General features: G+C 40.3%; 1 protein-coding gene and 12 non-coding genes across 13 annotated transcripts; 4 read left to right on the top strand and 9 right to left on the bottom strand.

Moving 5' to 3' along the window:
- Nucleotides 1-388: 388 nt before the first annotated feature.
- On the top strand, nucleotides 389-507 carry LOC130658445 (5S ribosomal RNA). Its single transcript, XR_008985659.1, has one exon. It is a non-coding gene; the product is annotated as a 5S ribosomal RNA (ribosomal RNA).
- A 328-nt stretch (nucleotides 508-835) lies between these two features.
- On the bottom strand, nucleotides 836-1,000 carry LOC130660394 (U1 spliceosomal RNA). Its single transcript, XR_008987594.1, has one exon. It is a non-coding gene; the product is annotated as a U1 spliceosomal RNA (small nuclear RNA).
- Nucleotides 1,001-1,185: 185 nt separating this feature from the next.
- Nucleotides 1,186-1,377, bottom strand: LOC130661440 (U2 spliceosomal RNA). Its single transcript, XR_008988632.1, has one exon. It is a non-coding gene; the product is annotated as a U2 spliceosomal RNA (small nuclear RNA).
- A 322-nt stretch (nucleotides 1,378-1,699) lies between these two features.
- On the bottom strand, nucleotides 1,700-1,772 carry Trnar-acg (transfer RNA arginine (anticodon ACG)). The gene has a single exon. It is a non-coding gene; the product is annotated as a tRNA-Arg (tRNA).
- Nucleotides 1,773-4,961: 3,189 nt separating this feature from the next.
- On the bottom strand, nucleotides 4,962-5,506 carry LOC130657180 (histone H2B, gonadal-like). Its single transcript, XM_057460148.1, has one exon. The coding sequence runs from the start codon at nucleotides 5,375-5,377 to the stop codon at nucleotides 4,973-4,975; it is 405 nt and encodes a 134-aa protein (XP_057316131.1). The 5' UTR covers nucleotides 5,378-5,506; the 3' UTR covers nucleotides 4,962-4,972.
- A 733-nt stretch (nucleotides 5,507-6,239) lies between these two features.
- Nucleotides 6,240-6,358, top strand: LOC130658444 (5S ribosomal RNA). Its single transcript, XR_008985658.1, has one exon. It is a non-coding gene; the product is annotated as a 5S ribosomal RNA (ribosomal RNA).
- Nucleotides 6,359-6,686: 328 nt separating this feature from the next.
- On the bottom strand, nucleotides 6,687-6,851 carry LOC130660393 (U1 spliceosomal RNA). Its single transcript, XR_008987593.1, has one exon. It is a non-coding gene; the product is annotated as a U1 spliceosomal RNA (small nuclear RNA).
- A 185-nt stretch (nucleotides 6,852-7,036) lies between these two features.
- Nucleotides 7,037-7,228, bottom strand: LOC130661438 (U2 spliceosomal RNA). Its single transcript, XR_008988631.1, has one exon. It is a non-coding gene; the product is annotated as a U2 spliceosomal RNA (small nuclear RNA).
- A 322-nt stretch (nucleotides 7,229-7,550) lies between these two features.
- On the bottom strand, nucleotides 7,551-7,623 carry Trnar-acg (transfer RNA arginine (anticodon ACG)). The gene has a single exon. It is a non-coding gene; the product is annotated as a tRNA-Arg (tRNA).
- Nucleotides 7,624-12,091: 4,468 nt separating this feature from the next.
- LOC130658443 (5S ribosomal RNA) lies at nucleotides 12,092-12,210 on the top strand. The gene has a single exon (XR_008985657.1). It is a non-coding gene; the product is annotated as a 5S ribosomal RNA (ribosomal RNA).
- A 328-nt stretch (nucleotides 12,211-12,538) lies between these two features.
- Nucleotides 12,539-12,703, bottom strand: LOC130660392 (U1 spliceosomal RNA). The gene has a single exon (XR_008987592.1). It is a non-coding gene; the product is annotated as a U1 spliceosomal RNA (small nuclear RNA).
- Nucleotides 12,704-12,888: 185 nt separating this feature from the next.
- On the bottom strand, nucleotides 12,889-13,080 carry LOC130660485 (U2 spliceosomal RNA). The gene has a single exon (XR_008987683.1). It is a non-coding gene; the product is annotated as a U2 spliceosomal RNA (small nuclear RNA).
- Nucleotides 13,081-17,943: 4,863 nt separating this feature from the next.
- On the top strand, nucleotides 17,944-18,062 carry LOC130658441 (5S ribosomal RNA). The gene has a single exon (XR_008985656.1). It is a non-coding gene; the product is annotated as a 5S ribosomal RNA (ribosomal RNA).
- The last annotated feature ends 20 nt before the right edge of the window (nucleotides 18,063-18,082 follow it).

Raw genomic sequence — 18,082 nt, 5'->3', positions numbered from 1 at the left:
GAGTTGGCTGGTAACGCAGCAAGAGACAACAAAAAAGCTAGGATTATTCCAAGACATTTACAATTGGCTGTTCGTAATGATGAAGAATTAAACAAACTTTTGAGCGGTGTAACCATTGCAGCTGGTGGTGTTTTGCCAAACATTCAAGCTGTCTTACTCCCAAAGAAGAACGACAAAGGACAGAAGAAGTAAACCGCTACACTCAGAAAACAACGGCTATTTTTATAGCCACACATCTTTAAAAAAACATTGTTTTTTCACAAAACTATAACCTTAAAGTCTAATAGATAATCCATGCATACGCCTTGTCCTAAGTAACTCAAAGAAATTAAATAAAAAAATTTGATCACAACGTCAAAATAAATTGCACGTATTTGCACCTACTAATGTCTACGGCCATACCACGATGAACACACCCGTTCTCGTCTGATCACGGAAGTTAAGCATCGTCGGGCCGGGATAGTACTTGGATGGGGGACCGCCTGGGAACTCCCGGTGTCGTAGGCTTTTCATTTTCATTTGCTGTGATATATTTCTTGTTATAACAATTAAGGAACGTGGCGGTTGTTGAAAGTGTTTCCTATGACATTTTCCTACGACATTTTCAGGTGATAGTACGAGAAAAAAGAGCTTTCAAATGCATACAAACTCGATCTATTGCCGATCATCCAATAACCCTGACGGAATGGCAAATAAAAGAAAATTCCGCCGCCTTCCGAGGACTTATATCGCAATCACGTTTCGTAACAGCCAAGCGAGGTTTTACCTTAGCGTTTAAGTCACCACCGACATTTGGCCGCGCAACTTTTCTAAGCTCATTCATTTTGACTTAAGGAGGGGGCGAGCGCGGACGCAGGCCCCCACTACCAGAAATTGTACGGTCGAGTTACTGACGTTTGCAGTAATCGCAGAGGTCAGCCCAAGCGTAGTGCAATGCAAGAGCCTCACTCTGGAAGAAAACCCTCATTGATCAGTCTTTACTTCCCCGTCAGGTAAGTATGAGTTGGAACTGCACCGTAGCATGAGGGTACCCTTCAAAGTTTGTTAATGCTTGTGGCTTGAGTGTGTTATAAACTGCCGTGTCGCGGGGCATAGGCTGTATTCTCCCCCAGTGTACGCGTTTTGTTCCCGCCGTAGACTATGCAGAGTGCCGTCGGAAAGAGGACTGCTATTATTCTTTTATTGCTTATGTGGGCCGCCATCGGTAATAGTGCAACACCAAGGCAACCCGTGGTCACGGCGTGAATGAATCCACCTCCATGACCCAAGGCCAAAAATCAGATTAATATACTGACCATTCAGAGAATGGCCTACCAGATATTAAACTGATAAGAACAGATACTACACTTGATCTTAGCCATTAGGCCGAGAAGCGATAAAGAACAAGCGTTGCCATGATAGGCATCGTCCACACACCGTAACTGCTTGTGGAGCATGTCACGTTACTGTAAAGCTTACAACTGTCACCGCGTACGGATGGACGGCGACATAGTAAAAATCACGGCTGTTGATTTAGCCGTAGGATGGAGAGCGACTGTAGCAAGTGGATGGTAACTTACATGAATGCTAACAAAGGCGACGATACTAAGTGCGTGATATTACTTTCCAATATGTCTGCGTACATTCCGTTTATCAACGCATTACGCCAGAACGTGCGCGCGCGTTACACAGTAGACCATGCAGCCGAAATGCGACAGTGCGACCCTGCCAGGAGTCGAACCTGGAATCCCCTGATTCGTAGTCAGATGCCTTATCCATTGGGCCACAGGGCCATGCTTATGACTTCGCCCCATCGTCATTTTGGCTTGCGCATTCGTTTTACTTACGACAGAATTCTTCGTGTTTGTAGCCATGAAAGAAAGGGACTTCTGTGAGTGAATTTTTTTACTGTGGTCTAATAAAAAAGTCGAAACGCAGTGCCCAATATATGAATTGCTCCTAATAGCCGGAAACAGGCCGTGTCGATGATGTAGGCCGACATACGCAACGCAAACCAAAGAACGCTTTATGAAAATCCTAACACGAGCGCGGAAGAAGCCCAAATTAACAGACTAGATGTAATGCTGAAGACCTCAAACTCCAGCAGCTTCTCTTGCAGACTATTGCGTCGTACTACAAATAAAAATTAACATGCTTTCGCATAGTCGCGGCTCCCAAAACGGACATTATACGATGTACAGAAACACACATTTCTGTTTTCGCGCCAAATCAATTCCCGGGAGTGGTACTTTTACGTCCGCATACTTCGCACCGTCTTAAATTATATCTCATTTACACGGTAATGTTTAGTATACTTCTACTGTGATAACAAGCATCGTTTATCGTTGGATTGTTGTAAGAAAACATTAAAAATGAGTGAAGCAGCTTCTCCAAAGAAAATCGCACCCAAGAAGAAACCTGCTGCAAAGAAGACAGCTGATCACCCTAAATATGTGGACATGATCAAGGCTGCTATCGCTACCCTAAAGGAACGCGGTGGTTCATCTCGCCAAGCTATTACAAAATATATTCATGCAAATTACAAAGTTGCTGAAAACTCAGATCATCATCTGAAAATGGCTCTTAAACGAGGAGTAACATCAGGCGATTTGATTCAAACTAAAGGCACTGGTGCTTCTGGATCATTCAAGCTAGGTCAGGTAAAAAAAGAAAAACCTAAGAAAAAGGCCGCAGCAAAAAAGCCAACGGCAAAGAAGCCTACTGCAAAGAAAAGTACACCAAAAAAGAAGCCAGCAAAGAAGAGCACGCCAAAGAAAGCAGCAAAGAAGCCTGCCACAAAGAAAGCCTCGGCTAAGAAACCAGCAGCTAAGAAACCCACAAAGAAGCCTGTTGCTAAAAAACCTGCAGCAAAGAAGGTCAAAAAGACTCCCAAAAAGGCAGCAAAGAAGACCGCAAAAAAATAATTTGTGTGTATCTGGCTATTACATTAACAAACGGCTATTTTTATAGCCACACATTTACAAAAAAACATTATCTTGGTACAAAGTTAAACTTGTTTAAGTCACTTAAACAGTTAAAAAAGAGTAAATTTAAGATTAGATTCCCTAAGTTTAAGTATTTTCGTTTTTAAATTTCTTATTTTCTTGCTTTTACTTTTCTTGCCCTTCATATTTTTAACATTGTCAAACTTTATGTAGCATAAAATTTTTATGTAGCATAAAATTTAAACAGAAAGCAGGACAAAGTTTGATATAAAAAGCTAGCCGTAATATTTTTTATGGATGTGTGGCTATAAAAATAGCCGTTTTTTGTTTGGTAAGATGCTTAGGCACGTTCCCCACGAATTCTTCTTGCCAACTGGATGTCTTTAGGCATGATTGTAACTCGTTTTGCGTGAATGGCACACAAGTTAGTATCCTCGAACAAGCCAACAAGGTACGCTTCAGAAGCCTCTTGCAGAGCCATAACGGCTGTGCTCTGGAATCGCAGATCTGTTTTGAAGTCCTGAGCAATTTCTCGCACAAGACGCTGGAAAGGCAACTTGCGGATCAAGAGCTCGGTTGACTTCTGGTATCTTCTGATTTCTCTGAGAGCAACTGTACCAGGTCTGTAACGATGTGGTTTTTTCACTCCTCCAGTAGCTGGTGCGCTTTTCCTCGCAGCTTTAGTGGCGAGTTGTTTTCGTGGAGCCTTTCCTCCAGTAGATTTACGTGCAGTTTGCTTTGTACGAGCCATATTTTAAGAAGTCGATGTAGTACGGATACACAAGACGGTCTAAAATGCACTATCGCGCCAAAGTTTTATTTCTCATATTGATTGACAGCTAAGGTTCAAAACAAACCATTTGATTGGTGCTAAGAAAGTAATTTCTGATTGGCTGCATAATGACATTACGCTCATTACTTTAACATTTTTATAAAATCTGTGTTTTTTGGCTACGGGAAAACGGCTGTATCTTCTGATACACAAAAGCTTTTGACTTTTTTTTTTTTAGTAAGTAGCAGAAGGTTTGGCGAATTCCAACGATGCCAAATTTATTGCCTTACTGAAACATTAAGACCACGAATTTTTAAAAAAACTACAGTTTTACTTAAAAAAATGTACAAAATGTTCGGAACATTTTGTAATGACGCAACTCTATTGGTTAATTAGGGTGTTTCCACGAGCAGTAGGTAATTTTATGGCCTCTTTTTAAAGCTGTCTGAATTCTGTTAACTCAAACGTTGTTTTTGTACTCGTTCTGTACGCAACTATATCAATATGTCTGGACGCGGAAAAGGAGGTAAAGGATTGGGAAAAGGAGGTGCTAAACGTCACCGAAAAATTCTTCGTGATAACATTCAGGGAATCACAAAACCTGCTATTCGACGTCTTGCTCGACGAGGTGGTGTCAAACGTATCTCTGGCCTTATCTATGAGGAAACCAGAGGTGTACTGAAGGTTTTCTTAGAGAATGTTATTCGTGATGCTGTAACCTACACAGAGCACGCTAAACGCAAGACCGTTACCGCTATGGATGTTGTTTATGCCTTAAAACGTCAAGGAAGAACTCTTTACGGATTCGGAGGTTAAGCGTTGTCATTGCTCAACAAAAACGGCTATTTTTATAGCCACAAATCTTTTAAAACATTACTTTGTGCACGCTTCCAAATTACACAATGTGTAAAGTCTTGTCACAGTTACATTTATTGCTATACGATACTATGTCATATATGACACAAAAAAAATTTAGAAATACTTTGTAGGGTTAATTTGCCTGGGAGTGTTTCCGTGAAAAGCTGGGTTAAGTTAAATGTAAGCAATAACATGGATCAATGTACTTGTCTTTTCTGCAAGTACAGCTAATAATACGTATGAAAAGTGAAGCTAATCCACACACACATGGGGAAGTATTTTAAATGTAGGCTAGTGTTCTTAAGCACATTATTTAGAAGTTTTATTAACTTCGGTTAACTTGTAGTGACGCCAAGTAAATGTTTTTTTAAAGATGTGTGGTCTTAAAAAAGACCGTTTGTGTTTGGTAGACGTTGGTTTACTTGCTGCTTGTGTATTTTGTGACGGCTTTTGTTCCTTCACTGACTGCGTGTTTTGCAAGTTCTCCAGGCAAGAGAAGACGTACTGCGGTTTGAATTTCACGAGAAGAGATGGTCGACCTTTTGTTTTGAAGAGCCAAACGCGAAGCTTCGGAAGCAATGCGCTCAAAGATGTCGTTGACAAATGAGTTCATGATGCTCATAGCTTTGCTTGAAACTCCGACATCTGGGTGAACTTGTTTCAAAACATTGTAGATGTAAATAGCATAACTTTCCTTTCTCTTTCTCTTGCGTTTCTTTTCACCAGTTCCACCAATCTTTCCTCCTTTTTTGCCGGCTCTTTTTTCACCTTTCTTGGCTACTTTAGGTGCCTGTTTTCCTCCTTTAGCTGCTGCGTCAGACATGGTTAAAAATTTTTGCTACTTAACTTGTAAATAAGCATTAAACTGCAAGTCAAAACTTTTTGTTTATAAGTAAAAAAATCGGATCGAATTCGATCCGAAAACGCCGATACGCAATTTAATTGGTTAAAAAAAAAATCTTTTGTTTAATACTTAATTATGATTGGTTAAAAAAACATGATTTCGATCCTATTTTTATGATGAAAAAACGAGTAAAGTTTATTTCGTTAACACTTACGTTAAATATTCGTACGTTTTTGTATTAACTTACAAATCAAATCGCAGTTATGTCTGGACGTGGAAAAGGTGGAAAAGCTAAGGCTAAAGCCAAGACAAGATCCTCAAGAGCTGGACTTCAATTTCCAGTCGGTAGAGTGCATAGATTCCTTCGTAGAGGGCACTATGCTAACCGAATTGGATCTGGAGCACCAGTTTACTTAGCAGCCGTCTTGGAATATTTATCTGCTGAGATATTGGAGTTGGCTGGTAACGCAGCAAGAGACAACAAAAAAGCTAGGATTATTCCAAGACATTTACAATTGGCTGTTCGTAATGATGAAGAATTAAACAAACTTTTGAGCGGTGTAACCATTGCAGCTGGTGGTGTTTTGCCAAACATTCAAGCTGTCTTACTCCCAAAGAAGAACGACAAAGGACAGAAGAAGTAAACCGCTACACTCAGAAAACAACGGCTATTTTTATAGCCACACATCTTTAAAAAAACATTGTTTTTTTCACAAAACTATAACCTTAAAGTGTAATAGATAATCCATGCATACGCCTTGTCCTAAGTAACTCAAAGAAATTAAATAAAAAAATTTGATCACAACGTCAAAATAAATTGCACGTATTTGCACCTACTAATGTCTACGGCCATACCACGATGAACACACCCGTTCTCGTCTGATCACGGAAGTTAAGCATCGTCGGGCCGGGATAGTACTTGGATGGGGGACCGCCTGGGAACTCCCGGTGTCGTAGGCTTTTCATTTTCATTTGCTGTGATATATTTCTTGTTATAACAATTAAGGAACGTGGCGGTTGTTGAAAGTGTTTCCTATGACATTTTCCTACGACATTTTCAGGTGATAGTACGAGAAAAAAGAGCTTTCAAATGCATACAAACTCGATCTATTGCCGATCATCCAATAACCCTGACGGAATGGCAAATAAAATAAAATTCCGCCGCCTTCCGAGGACTTATATCGCAATCACGTTTCGTAACAGCCAAGCGAGGTTTTACCTTAGCGTTTAAGTCACCACCGACATTTGGCCGCGCAACTTTTCTAAGCTCATTCATTTTGACTTAAGGAGGGGGCGAGCGCGGACGCAGGCCCCCACTACCAGAAATTGTACGGTCGAGTTACTGACGTTTGCAGTAATCGCAGAGGTCAGCCCAAGCGTAGTGCAATGCAAGAGCCTCACTCTGGAAGAAAACCCTCATTGATCAGTCTTTACTTCCCCGTCAGGTAAGTATGAGTTGGAACTGCACCGTAGCATGAGGGTACCCTTCAAAGTTTGTTAATGCTTGTGGCTTGAGTGTGTTATAAACTGCCGTGTCGCGGGGCATAGGCTGTATTCTCCCCCAGTGTACGCGTTTTGTTCCCGCCGTAGACTATGCAGAGTGCCGTCGGAAAGAGGACTGCTATTATTCTTTTATTGCTTATGTGGGCCGCCATCGGTAATAGTGCAACACCAAGGCAACCCGTGGTCACGGCGTGAATGAATCCACCTCCATGACCCAAGGCCAAAAATCAGATTAATATACTGACCATTCAGAGAATGGCCTACCAGATATTAAACTGATAAGAACAGATACTACACTTGATCTTAGCCATTAGGCCGAGAAGCGATAAAGAACAAGCGTTGCCATGATAGGCATCGTCCACACACCGTAACTGCTTGTGGAGCATGTCACGTTACTGTAAAGCTTACAACTGTCACCGCGTACGGATGGACGGCGACATAGTAAAAATCACGGCTGTTGATTTAGCCGTAGGATGGAGAGCGACTGTAGCAAGTGGATGGTAACTTACATGAATGCTAACAAAGGCGACGATACTAAGTGCGTGATATTACTTTCCAATATGTCTGCGTACATTCCGTTTATCAACGCATTACGCCAGAACGTGCGCGCGCGTTACACAGTAGACCATGCAGCCGAAATGCGACAGTGCGACCCTGCCAGGAGTCGAACCTGGAATCCCCTGATTCGTAGTCAGATGCCTTATCCATTGGGCCACAGGGCCATGCTTATGACTTCGCCCCATCGTCATTTTGGCTTGCGCATTCGTTTTACTTACGACAGAATTCTTCGTGTTTGTAGCCATGAAAGAAAGGGACTTCTGTGAGTGAATTTTTTTACTGTGGTCTAATAAAAAAGTCGAAACGCAGTGCCCAATATATGAATTTCTCCTAATAGCCGGAAACAGGCCGTGTCGATGATGTAGGCCGACATACGCAACGCAAACCAAAGAACGCTTTATGAAAATCCTAACACGAGCGCGGAAGAAGCCCAAATTAACAGACTAGATGTAATGCTGAAGACCTCAAACTCCAGCAGCTTCTCTTGCAGACTATTGCGTCGTACTACAAATAAAAATTAACATGCTTTCGCATAGTCGCGGCACCCAAAACGGACATTATACGATGTACAGAAACACACATTTCTGTTTTCGCGCCAAATCAATTCCCGGGAGTGGTACTTTTACGTCCGCATACTTCGCACCGTCTTAAATTATATCTCATTTACACGGTAATGTTTAGTATACTTCTACTGTGATAACAAGCATCGTTTATCGTTGGATTGTTGTAAGAAAACATTAAAAATGAGTGAAGCAGCTTCTCCAAAGAAAATCGCACCCAAGAAGAAACCTGCTGCAAAGAAGACAGCTGATCACCCTAAATATGTGGACATGATCAAGGCTGCTATCGCTACCCTAAAGGAACGCGGTGGTTCATCTCGCCAAGCTATTACAAAATATATTCATGCAAATTACAAAGTTGCTGAAAACTCAGATCATCATCTGAAAATGGCTCTTAAACGAGGAGTAACATCAGGCGATTTGATTCAAACTAAAGGCACTGGTGCTTCTGGATCATTCAAGCTAGGTCAGGTAAAAAAAGAAAAACCTAAGAAAAAGGCCGCAGCAAAAAAGCCAACGGCAAAGAAGCCTACTGCAAAGAAAAGTACACCAAAAAAGAAGCCAGCAAAGAAGAGCACGCCAAAGAAAGCAGCAAAGAAGCCTGCCACAAAGAAAGCCTCGGCTAAGAAACCAGCAGCTAAGAAACCCACAAAGAAGCCTGTTGCTAAAAAACCTGCAGCAAAGAAGGTCAAAAAGACTCCCAAAAAGGCAGCAAAGAAGACCGCAAAAAAATAATTTGTGTGTATCTGGCTATTACATTAACAAACGGCTATTTTTATAGCCACACATTTACAAAAAAACATTATCTTGGTACAAAGTTAAACTTGTTTAAGTCACTTAAACAGTTAAAAAAGAGTAAATTTAAGATTAGATTCCCTAAGTTTAAGTATTTTCGTTTTTAAATTTCTTATTTTCTTGCTTTTACTTTTCTTGCCCTTCATATTTTTAACATTGTCAAACTTTATGTAGCATAAAATTTTTATGTAGCATAAAATTTAAACAGAAAGCAGGACAAAGTTTGATATAAAAAGCTAGCCGTAATATTTTTTATGGATGTGTGGCTATAAAAATAGCCGTTTTTTGTTTGGTAAGATGCTTAGGCACGTTCCCCACGAATTCTTCTTGCCAACTGGATGTCTTTAGGCATGATTGTAACTCGTTTTGCGTGAATGGCACACAAGTTAGTATCCTCGAACAAGCCAACAAGGTACGCTTCAGAAGCCTCTTGCAGAGCCATAACGGCTGTGCTCTGGAATCGCAGATCTGTTTTGAAGTCCTGAGCAATTTCTCGCACAAGACGCTGGAAAGGCAACTTGCGGATCAAGAGCTCGGTTGACTTCTGGTATCTTCTGATTTCTCTGAGAGCAACTGTACCAGGTCTGTAACGATGTGGTTTTTTCACTCCTCCAGTAGCTGGTGCGCTTTTCCTCGCAGCTTTAGTGGCGAGTTGTTTTCGTGGAGCCTTTCCTCCAGTAGATTTACGTGCAGTTTGCTTTGTACGAGCCATATTTTAAGAAGTCGATGTAGTACGGATACACAAGACGGTCTAAAATGCACTATCGCGCCAAAGTTTTATTTCTCATATTGATTGACAGCTGAGGTTCAAAACAAACCATTTGATTGGTGCTAAGAAAGTAATTTCTGATTGGCTGCATAATGACATTACGCTCATTACTTTAACATTTTTATAAAATCTGTGTTTTTTGGCTACGGGAAAACGGCTGTATCTTCTGATACACAAAAGCTTTTGACTTTTTTTTTTTTTAGTAAGTAGCAGAAGGTTTGGCGAATTCCAACGATGCCAAATTTATTGCCTTACTGAAACATTAAGACCACGAATTTTTAAAAAAACTACAGTTTTACTTAAAAAAATGTACAAAATGTTCGGAACATTTTGTAATGACGCAACTCTATTGGTTAATTAGGGTGTTTCCACGAGCAGTAGGTAATTTTATGGCCTCTTTTTAAAGCTGTCTGAATTCTGTTAACTCAAACGTTGTTTTTGTACTCGTTCTGTACGCAACTATATCAATATGTCTGGACGCGGAAAAGGAGGTAAAGGATTGGGAAAAGGAGGTGCTAAACGTCACCGAAAAATTCTTCGTGATAACATTCAGGGAATCACAAAACCTGCTATTCGACGTCTTGCTCGACGAGGTGGTGTCAAACGTATCTCTGGCCTTATCTATGAGGAAACCAGAGGTGTACTGAAGGTTTTCTTAGAGAATGTTATTCGTGATGCTGTAACCTACACAGAGCACGCTAAACGCAAGACCGTTACCGCTATGGATGTTGTTTATGCCTTAAAACGTCAAGGAAGAACTCTTTACGGATTCGGAGGTTAAGCGTTGTCATTGCTCAACAAAAACGGCTATTTTTATAGCCACAAATCTTTTAAAACATTACTTTGTGCACGCTTCCAAATTACACAATGTGTAAAGTCTTGTCACAGTTACATTTATTGCTATACGATACTATGTCATATATGACACAAAAAAAATTTAGAAATACTTTGTAGGGTTAATTTGCCTGGGAGTGTTTCCGTGAAAAGCTGGGTTAAGTTAAATGTAAGCAATAACATGGATCAATGTACTTGTCTTTTCTGCAAGTACAGCTAATAATACGTATGAAAAGTGAAGCTAATCCACACACACATGGGGAAGTATTTTAAATGTAGGCTAGTGTTCTTAAGCACATTATTTAGAAGTTTTATTAACTTCGGTTAACTTGTAGTGACGCCAAGTAAATGTTTTTTTAAAGATGTGTGGTCTTAAAAAAGACCGTTTGTGTTTGGTAGACGTTGGTTTACTTGCTGCTTGTGTATTTTGTGACGGCTTTTGTTCCTTCACTGACTGCGTGTTTTGCAAGTTCTCCAGGCAAGAGAAGACGTACTGCGGTTTGAATTTCACGAGAAGAGATGGTCGACTTTTTGTTTTGAAGAGCCAAACGCGAAGCTTCGGAAGCAATGCGCTCAAAGATGTCGTTGACAAATGAGTTCATGATGCTCATAGCTTTGCTTGAAACTCCGACATCTGGGTGAACTTGTTTCAAAACATTGTAGATGTAAATAGCATAACTTTCCTTTCTCTTTCTCTTGCGTTTCTTTTCACCAGTTCCACCAATCTTTCCTCCTTTTTTGCCGGCTCTTTTTTCACCTTTCTTGGCTACTTTAGGTGCCTGTTTTCCTCCTTTAGCTGCTGCGTCAGACATGGTTAAAAATTTTTGCTACTTAACTTGTAAATAAGCATTAAACTGCAAGTCAAAACTTTTTGTTTATAAGTAAAAAAATCGGATCGAATTCGATCCGAAAACGCCGATACGCAATTTAATTGGTTAAAAAAAAAATCTTTTGTTTAATACTTAATTATGATTGGTTAAAAAAACATGATTTCGATCCTATTTTTATGATGAAAAAACGAGTAAAGTTTATTTCGTTAACACTTACGTTAAATATTCGTACGTTTTTGTATTAACTTACAAATCAAATCGCAGTTATGTCTGGACGTGGAAAAGGTGGAAAAGCTAAGGCTAAAGCCAAGACAAGATCCTCAAGAGCTGGACTTCAATTTCCAGTCGGTAGAGTGCATAGATTCCTTCGTAGAGGGCACTATGCTAACCGAATTGGATCTGGAGCACCAGTTTACTTAGCAGCCGTCTTGGAATATTTATCTGCTGAGATATTGGAGATGGCTGGTAACGCAGCAAGAGACAACAAAAAAGCTAGGATTATTCCAAGACATTTACAATTGGCTGTTCGTAATGATGAAGAATTAAACAAACTTTTGAGCGGTGTAACCATTGCAGCTGGTGGTGTTTTGCCAAACATTCAAGCTGTCTTACTCCCAAAGAAGAACGACAAAGGACAGAAGAAGTAAACCGCTACACTCAGAAAACAACGGCTATTTTTATAGCCACACATCTTTAAAAAAACATTGTTTTTTTCACAAAACTATAACCTTAAAGTCTAATAGATAATCCATGCATACGCCTTGTCCTAAGTAACTCAAAGAAATTAAATAAAAAAATTTGATCACAACGTCAAAATAAATTGCACGTATTTGCACCTACTAATGTCTACGGCCATACCACGATGAACACACCCGTTCTCGTCTGATCACGGAAGTTAAGCATCGTCGGGCCGGGATAGTACTTGGATGGGGGACCGCCTGGGAACTCCCGGTGTCGTAGGCTTTTCATTTTCATTTGCTGTGATATATTTCTTGTTATAACAATTAAGGAACGTGGCGGTTGTTGAAAGTGTTTCCTATGACATTTTCCTACGACATTTTCAGGTGATAGTACGAGAAAAAAGAGCTTTCAAATGCATACAAACTCGATCTATTGCCGATCATCCAATAACCCTGACGGAATGGCAAATAAAATAAAATTCCGCCGCCTTCCGAGGACTTATATCGCAATCACGTTTCGTAACAGCCAAGCGAGGTTTTACCTTAGCGTTTAAGTCACCACCGACATTTGGCCGCGCAACTTTTCTAAGCTCATTCATTTTGACTTAAGGAGGGGGCGAGCGCGGACGCAGGCCCCCACTACCAGAAATTGTACGGTCGAGTTACTGACGTTTGCAGTAATCGCAGAGGTCAGCCCAAGCGTAGTGCAATGCAAGAGCCTCACTCTGGAAGAAAACCCTCATTGATCAGTCTTTACTTCCCCGTCAGGTAAGTATGAGTTGGAACTGCACCGTAGCATGAGGGTACCCTTCAAAGTTTGTTAATGCTTGTGGCTTGAGTGTGTTATAAACTGCCGTGTCGCGGGGCATAGGCTGTATTCTCCCCCAGTGTACGCGTTTTGTTCCCGCCGTAGACTATGCAGAGTGCCGTCGGAAAGAGGACTGCTATTATTCTTTTATTGCTTATGTGGGCCGCCATCGGTAATAGTGCAACACCAAGGCAACCCGTGGTCACGGCGTGAATGAATCCACCTCCATGACCCAAGGCCAAAAATCAGATTAATATACTTACCATTCAGAGAATGGCCTACCAGATATTAAACTGATAAGAACAGATACTACACTTGATCTTAGCCATTAGGCCGAGAAGCGATAAAGAACAAGCGTTGCCATGATAGGCATCGTCCACACACCGTAACTGCTTGTGGAGCATGTCACGTTACTGTAAAGCTTACAACTGTCACCGCGTACGGATGGACGGCGACATAGTAAAAATCACGGCTGTTGATTTAGCCGTAGGATGGAGAGCGACTGTAGCAAGTGGATGGTAACTTACATGAATGCTAACAAAGGCGACGATACTAAGTGCGTGATATTACTTTCCAATATGTCTGCGTACATTCCGTTTATCAACGCATTACGCCAGAACGTGCGCGCGCGTTACACAGTAGACCATGCAGCCGAAATGCGACAGTGCGACCCTGCCAGGAGTCGAACCTGGAATTCCCTGATTCGTAGTCAGATGCCTTATCCATTGGGCCACAGGGCCATGCTTATGACTTCGCCCCATCGTCATTTTGGCTTGCGCATTCGTTTTACTTACGACAGAATTCTTCGTGTTTGTAGCCATGAAAGAAAGGGACTTCTGTGAGTGAATTTTTTTACTGTGGTCTAATAAAAAAGTCGAAACGCAGTGCCCAATATATGAATTGCTCCTAATAGCCGGAAACAGGCCGTATCGATGATGTAGGCCGACATACGCAACGCAAACCAAAGAACGCTTTATGAAAATCCTAACACGAGCGCGGAAGAAGCCCAAATTAACAGACTAGATGTAATGCTGAAGACCTCAAACTCCAGCAGCTTCTCTTGCAGACTATTGCGTCGTACTACAAATAAAAATTAACATGCTTTCGCATAGTCGCGGCACCCAAAACGGACATTATACGATGTACAGAAACACACATTTCTGTTTTCGCGCCAAATCAATTCCCGGGAGTGGTACTTTTACGTCCGCATACTTCGCACCGTCTTAAATTATATCTCATTTACACGGTAATGTTTAGTATACTTCTACTGTGATAACAAGCATCGTTTATCGTTGGATTGTTGTAAGAAAACATTAAAAATGAGTGAAGCAGCTTCTCCAAAGAAAATCGCACCCAAGAAGAAACCTGCTGCAAAGAAGACAGCTGATCACCCTAAATATGTGGACATGATCAAGGCTGCTATCGCTACCCTAAAGGAACGCGGTGGTTCATCTCGCCAAGCTATTACAAAATATATTCATGCAAATTACAAAGTTGCTGAAAACTCAGATCATCATCTGAAAATGGCTCTTAAACGAGGAGTAACATCAGGCGATTTGATTCAAACTAAAGGCACTGGTGCTTCTGGATCATTCAAGCTAGGTCAGGTAAAAAAAGAAAAACCTAAGAAAGAGGCCGCAGCAAAAAAGCCAACGGCAAAGAAGCCTACTGCAAAGAAAAGTACACCAAAAAAGAAGCCAGCAAAGAAGAGCACGCCAAAGAAAGCAGCAAAGAAGCCTGCCACAAAGAAAGCCTCGGCTAAGAAACCAGCAGCTAAGAAACCCACAAAGAAGCCTGTTGCTAAAAAACCTGCAGCAAAGAAGGTCAAAAAGACTCCCAAAAAGGCAGCAAAGAAGACCGCAAAAAAATAATTTGTGTGTATCTGGCTATTACATTAACAAACGGCTATTTTTATAGCCACACATTTACAAAAAAACATTATCTTGGTACAAAGTTAAACTTGTTTAAGTCACTTAAACAGTTAAAAAAGAGTAAATTTAAGATTAGATTCCCTAAGTTTAAGTATTTTCGTTTTTAAATTTCTTATTTTCTTGCTTTTACTTTTCTTGCCCTTCATATTTTTAACATTGTCAAACTTTATGTAGCATAAAATTTTTATGTAGCATAAAATTTAAACAGAAAGCAGGACAAAGTTTGATATAAAAAGCTAGCCGTAATATTTTTTATGGATGTGTGGCTATAAAAATAGCCGTTTTTTGTTTGGTAAGATGCTTAGGCACGTTCCCCACGAATTCTTCTTGCCAACTGGATGTCTTTAGGCATGATTGTAACTCGTTTTGCGTGAATGGCACACAAGTTAGTATCCTCGAACAAGCCAACAAGGTACGCTTCAGAAGCCTCTTGCAGAGCCATAACGGCTGTGCTCTGGAATCGCAGATCTGTTTTGAAGTCCTGAGCAATTTCTCGCACAAGACGCTGGAAAGGCAACTTGCGGATCAAGAGCTCGGTTGACTTCTGGTATCTTCTGATTTCTCTGAGAGCAACTGTACCAGGTCTGTAACGATGTGGTTTTTTCACTCCTCCAGTAGCTGGTGCGCTTTTCCTCGCAGCTTTAGTGGCGAGTTGTTTTCGTGGAGCCTTTCCTCCAGTAGATTTACGTGCAGTTTGCTTTGTACGAGCCATATTTTAAGAAGTCGATGTAGTACGGATACACAAGACGGTCTAAAATGCACTATCGCGCCAAAGTTTTATTTCTCATATTGATTGACAGCTAAGGTTCAAAACAAACCATTTGATTGGTGCTAAGAAAGTAATTTCTGATTGGCTGCATAATGACATTACGCTCATTACTTTAACATTTTTATAAAATCTGTGTTTTTTGGCTACGGGAAAACGGCTGTATCTTCTGATACACAAAAGCTTTTGACTTTTTTTTTTTTTAGTAAGTAGCAGAAGGTTTGGCGAATTCCAACGATGCCAAATTTATTGCCTTACTGAAACATTAAGACCACGAATTTTTAAAAAAACTACAGTTTTACTTAAAAAAATGTACAAAATGTTCGGAACATTTTGTAATGACGCAACTCTATTGGTTAATTAGGGTGTTTCCACGAGCAGTAGGTAATTTTATGGCCTCTTTTTAAAGCTGTCTGAATTCTGTTAACTCAAACGTTGTTTTTGTACTCGTTCTGTACGCAACTATATCAATATGTCTGGACGCGGAAAAGGAGGTAAAGGATTGGGAAAAGGAGGTGCTAAACGTCACCGAAAAATTCTTCGTGATAACATTCAGGGAATCACAAAACCTGCTATTCGACGTCTTGCTCGACGAGGTGGTGTCAAACGTATCTCTGGCCTTATCTATGAGGAAACCAGAGGTGTACTGAAGGTTTTCTTAGAGAATGTTATTCGTGATGCTGTAACCTACACAGAGCACGCTAAACGCAAGACCGTTACCGCTATGGATGTTGTTTATGCCTTAAAACGTCAAGGAAGAACTCTTTACGGATTCGGAGGTTAAGCGTTGTCATTGCTCAACAAAAACGGCTATTTTTATAGCCACAAATCTTTTAAAACATTACTTTGTGCACGCTTCCAAATTACACAATGTGTAAAGTCTTGTCACAGTTACATTTATTGCTATACGATACTATGTCATATATGACACAAAAAAAATTTAGAAATACTTTGTAGGGTTAATTTGCCTGGGAGTGTTTCCGTGAAAAGCTGGGTTAAGTTAAATGTAAGCAATAAAATGGATCAATGTACTTGTCTTTTCTGCAAGTACAGCTAATAATACGTATGAAAAGTGAAGCTAATCCACACACACATGGGGAAGTATTTTAAATGTAGGCTAGTGTTCTTAAGCACATTATTTAGAAGTTTTATTAACTTCGGTTAACTTGTAGTGACGCCAAGTAAATGTTTTTTTAAAGATGTGTGGTCTTAAAAAAGACCGTTTGTGTTTGGTAGACGTTGGTTTACTTGCTGCTTGTGTATTTTGTGACGGCTTTTGTTCCTTCACTGACTGCGTGTTTTGCAAGTTCTCCAGGCAAGAGAAGACGTACTGCGGTTTGAATTTCACGAGAAGAGATGGTCGACTTTTTGTTTTGAAGAGCCAAACGCGAAGCTTCGGAAGCAATGCGCTCAAAGATGTCGTTGACAAATGAGTTCATGATGCTCATAGCTTTGCTTGAAACTCCGACATCTGGGTGAACTTGTTTCAAAACATTGTAGATGTAAATAGCATAACTTTCCTTTCTCTTTCTCTTGCGTTTCTTTTCACCAGTTCCACCAATCTTTCCTCCTTTTTTGCCGGCTCTTTTTTCACCTTTCTTGGCTACTTTAGGTGCCTGTTTTCCTCCTTTAGCTGCTGCGTCAGACATGGTTAAAAATTTTTGCTACTTAACTTGTAAATAAGCATTAAACTGCAAGTCAAAACTTTTTGTTTATAAGTAAAAAAATCGGATCGAATTCGATCCGAAAACGCCGATACGCAATTTAATTGGTTAAAAAAAAAATCTTTTGTTTAATACTTAATTATGATTGGTTAAAAAAACATGATTTCGATCCTATTTTTATGATGAAAAAACGAGTAAAGTTTATTTCGTTAACACTTACGTTAAATATTCGTACGTTTTTGTATTAACTTACAAATCAAATCGCAGTTATGTCTGGACGTGGAAAAGGTGGAAAAGCTAAGGCTAAAGCCAAGACAAGATCCTCAAGAGCTGGACTTCAATTTCCAGTCGGTAGAGTGCATAGATTCCTTCGTAGAGGGCACTATGCTAACCGAATTGGATCTGGAGCACCAGTTTACTTAGCAGCCGTCTTGGAATATTTATCTGCTGAGATATTGGAGTTGGCTGGTAACGCAGCAAGAGACAACAAAAAAGCTAGGATTATTCCAAGACATTTACAATTGGCTGTTCGTAATGATGAAGAATTAAACAAACTTTTGAGCGGTGTAACCATTGCAGCTGGTGGTGTTTTGCCAAACATTCAAGCTGTCTTACTCCCAAAGAAGAACGACAAAGGACAGAAGAAGTAAACCGCTACACTCAGAAAACAACGGCTATTTTTATAGCCACACATCTTTAAAAAAACATTGTTTTTTTCACAAAACTATAACCTTAAAGTCTAATAGATAATCCATGCATACGCCTTGTCCTAAGTAACTCAAAGAAATTAAATAAAAAAATTTGATCACAACGTCAAAATAAATTGCACGTATTTGCACCTACTAATGTCTACGGCCATACCACGATGAACACACCCGTTCTCGTCTGATCACGGAAGTTAAGCATCGTCGGGCCGGGATAGTACTTGGATGGGGGACCGCCTGGGAACTCCCGGTGTCGTAGGCTTTTCATTTTCATTTGCTGTG

The sequence above is a fragment of the Hydractinia symbiolongicarpus genome, chromosome 9 (genome assembly GCF_029227915.1).
Source record: "Hydractinia symbiolongicarpus strain clone_291-10 chromosome 9, HSymV2.1, whole genome shotgun sequence".
NCBI classification, from domain to species: domain Eukaryota; kingdom Metazoa; phylum Cnidaria; class Hydrozoa; order Anthoathecata; family Hydractiniidae; genus Hydractinia; species Hydractinia symbiolongicarpus.
The sequence above is the reverse complement of the archived record's forward strand: the minus strand, read 5'-3'. Positions and strand labels throughout refer to the sequence as shown.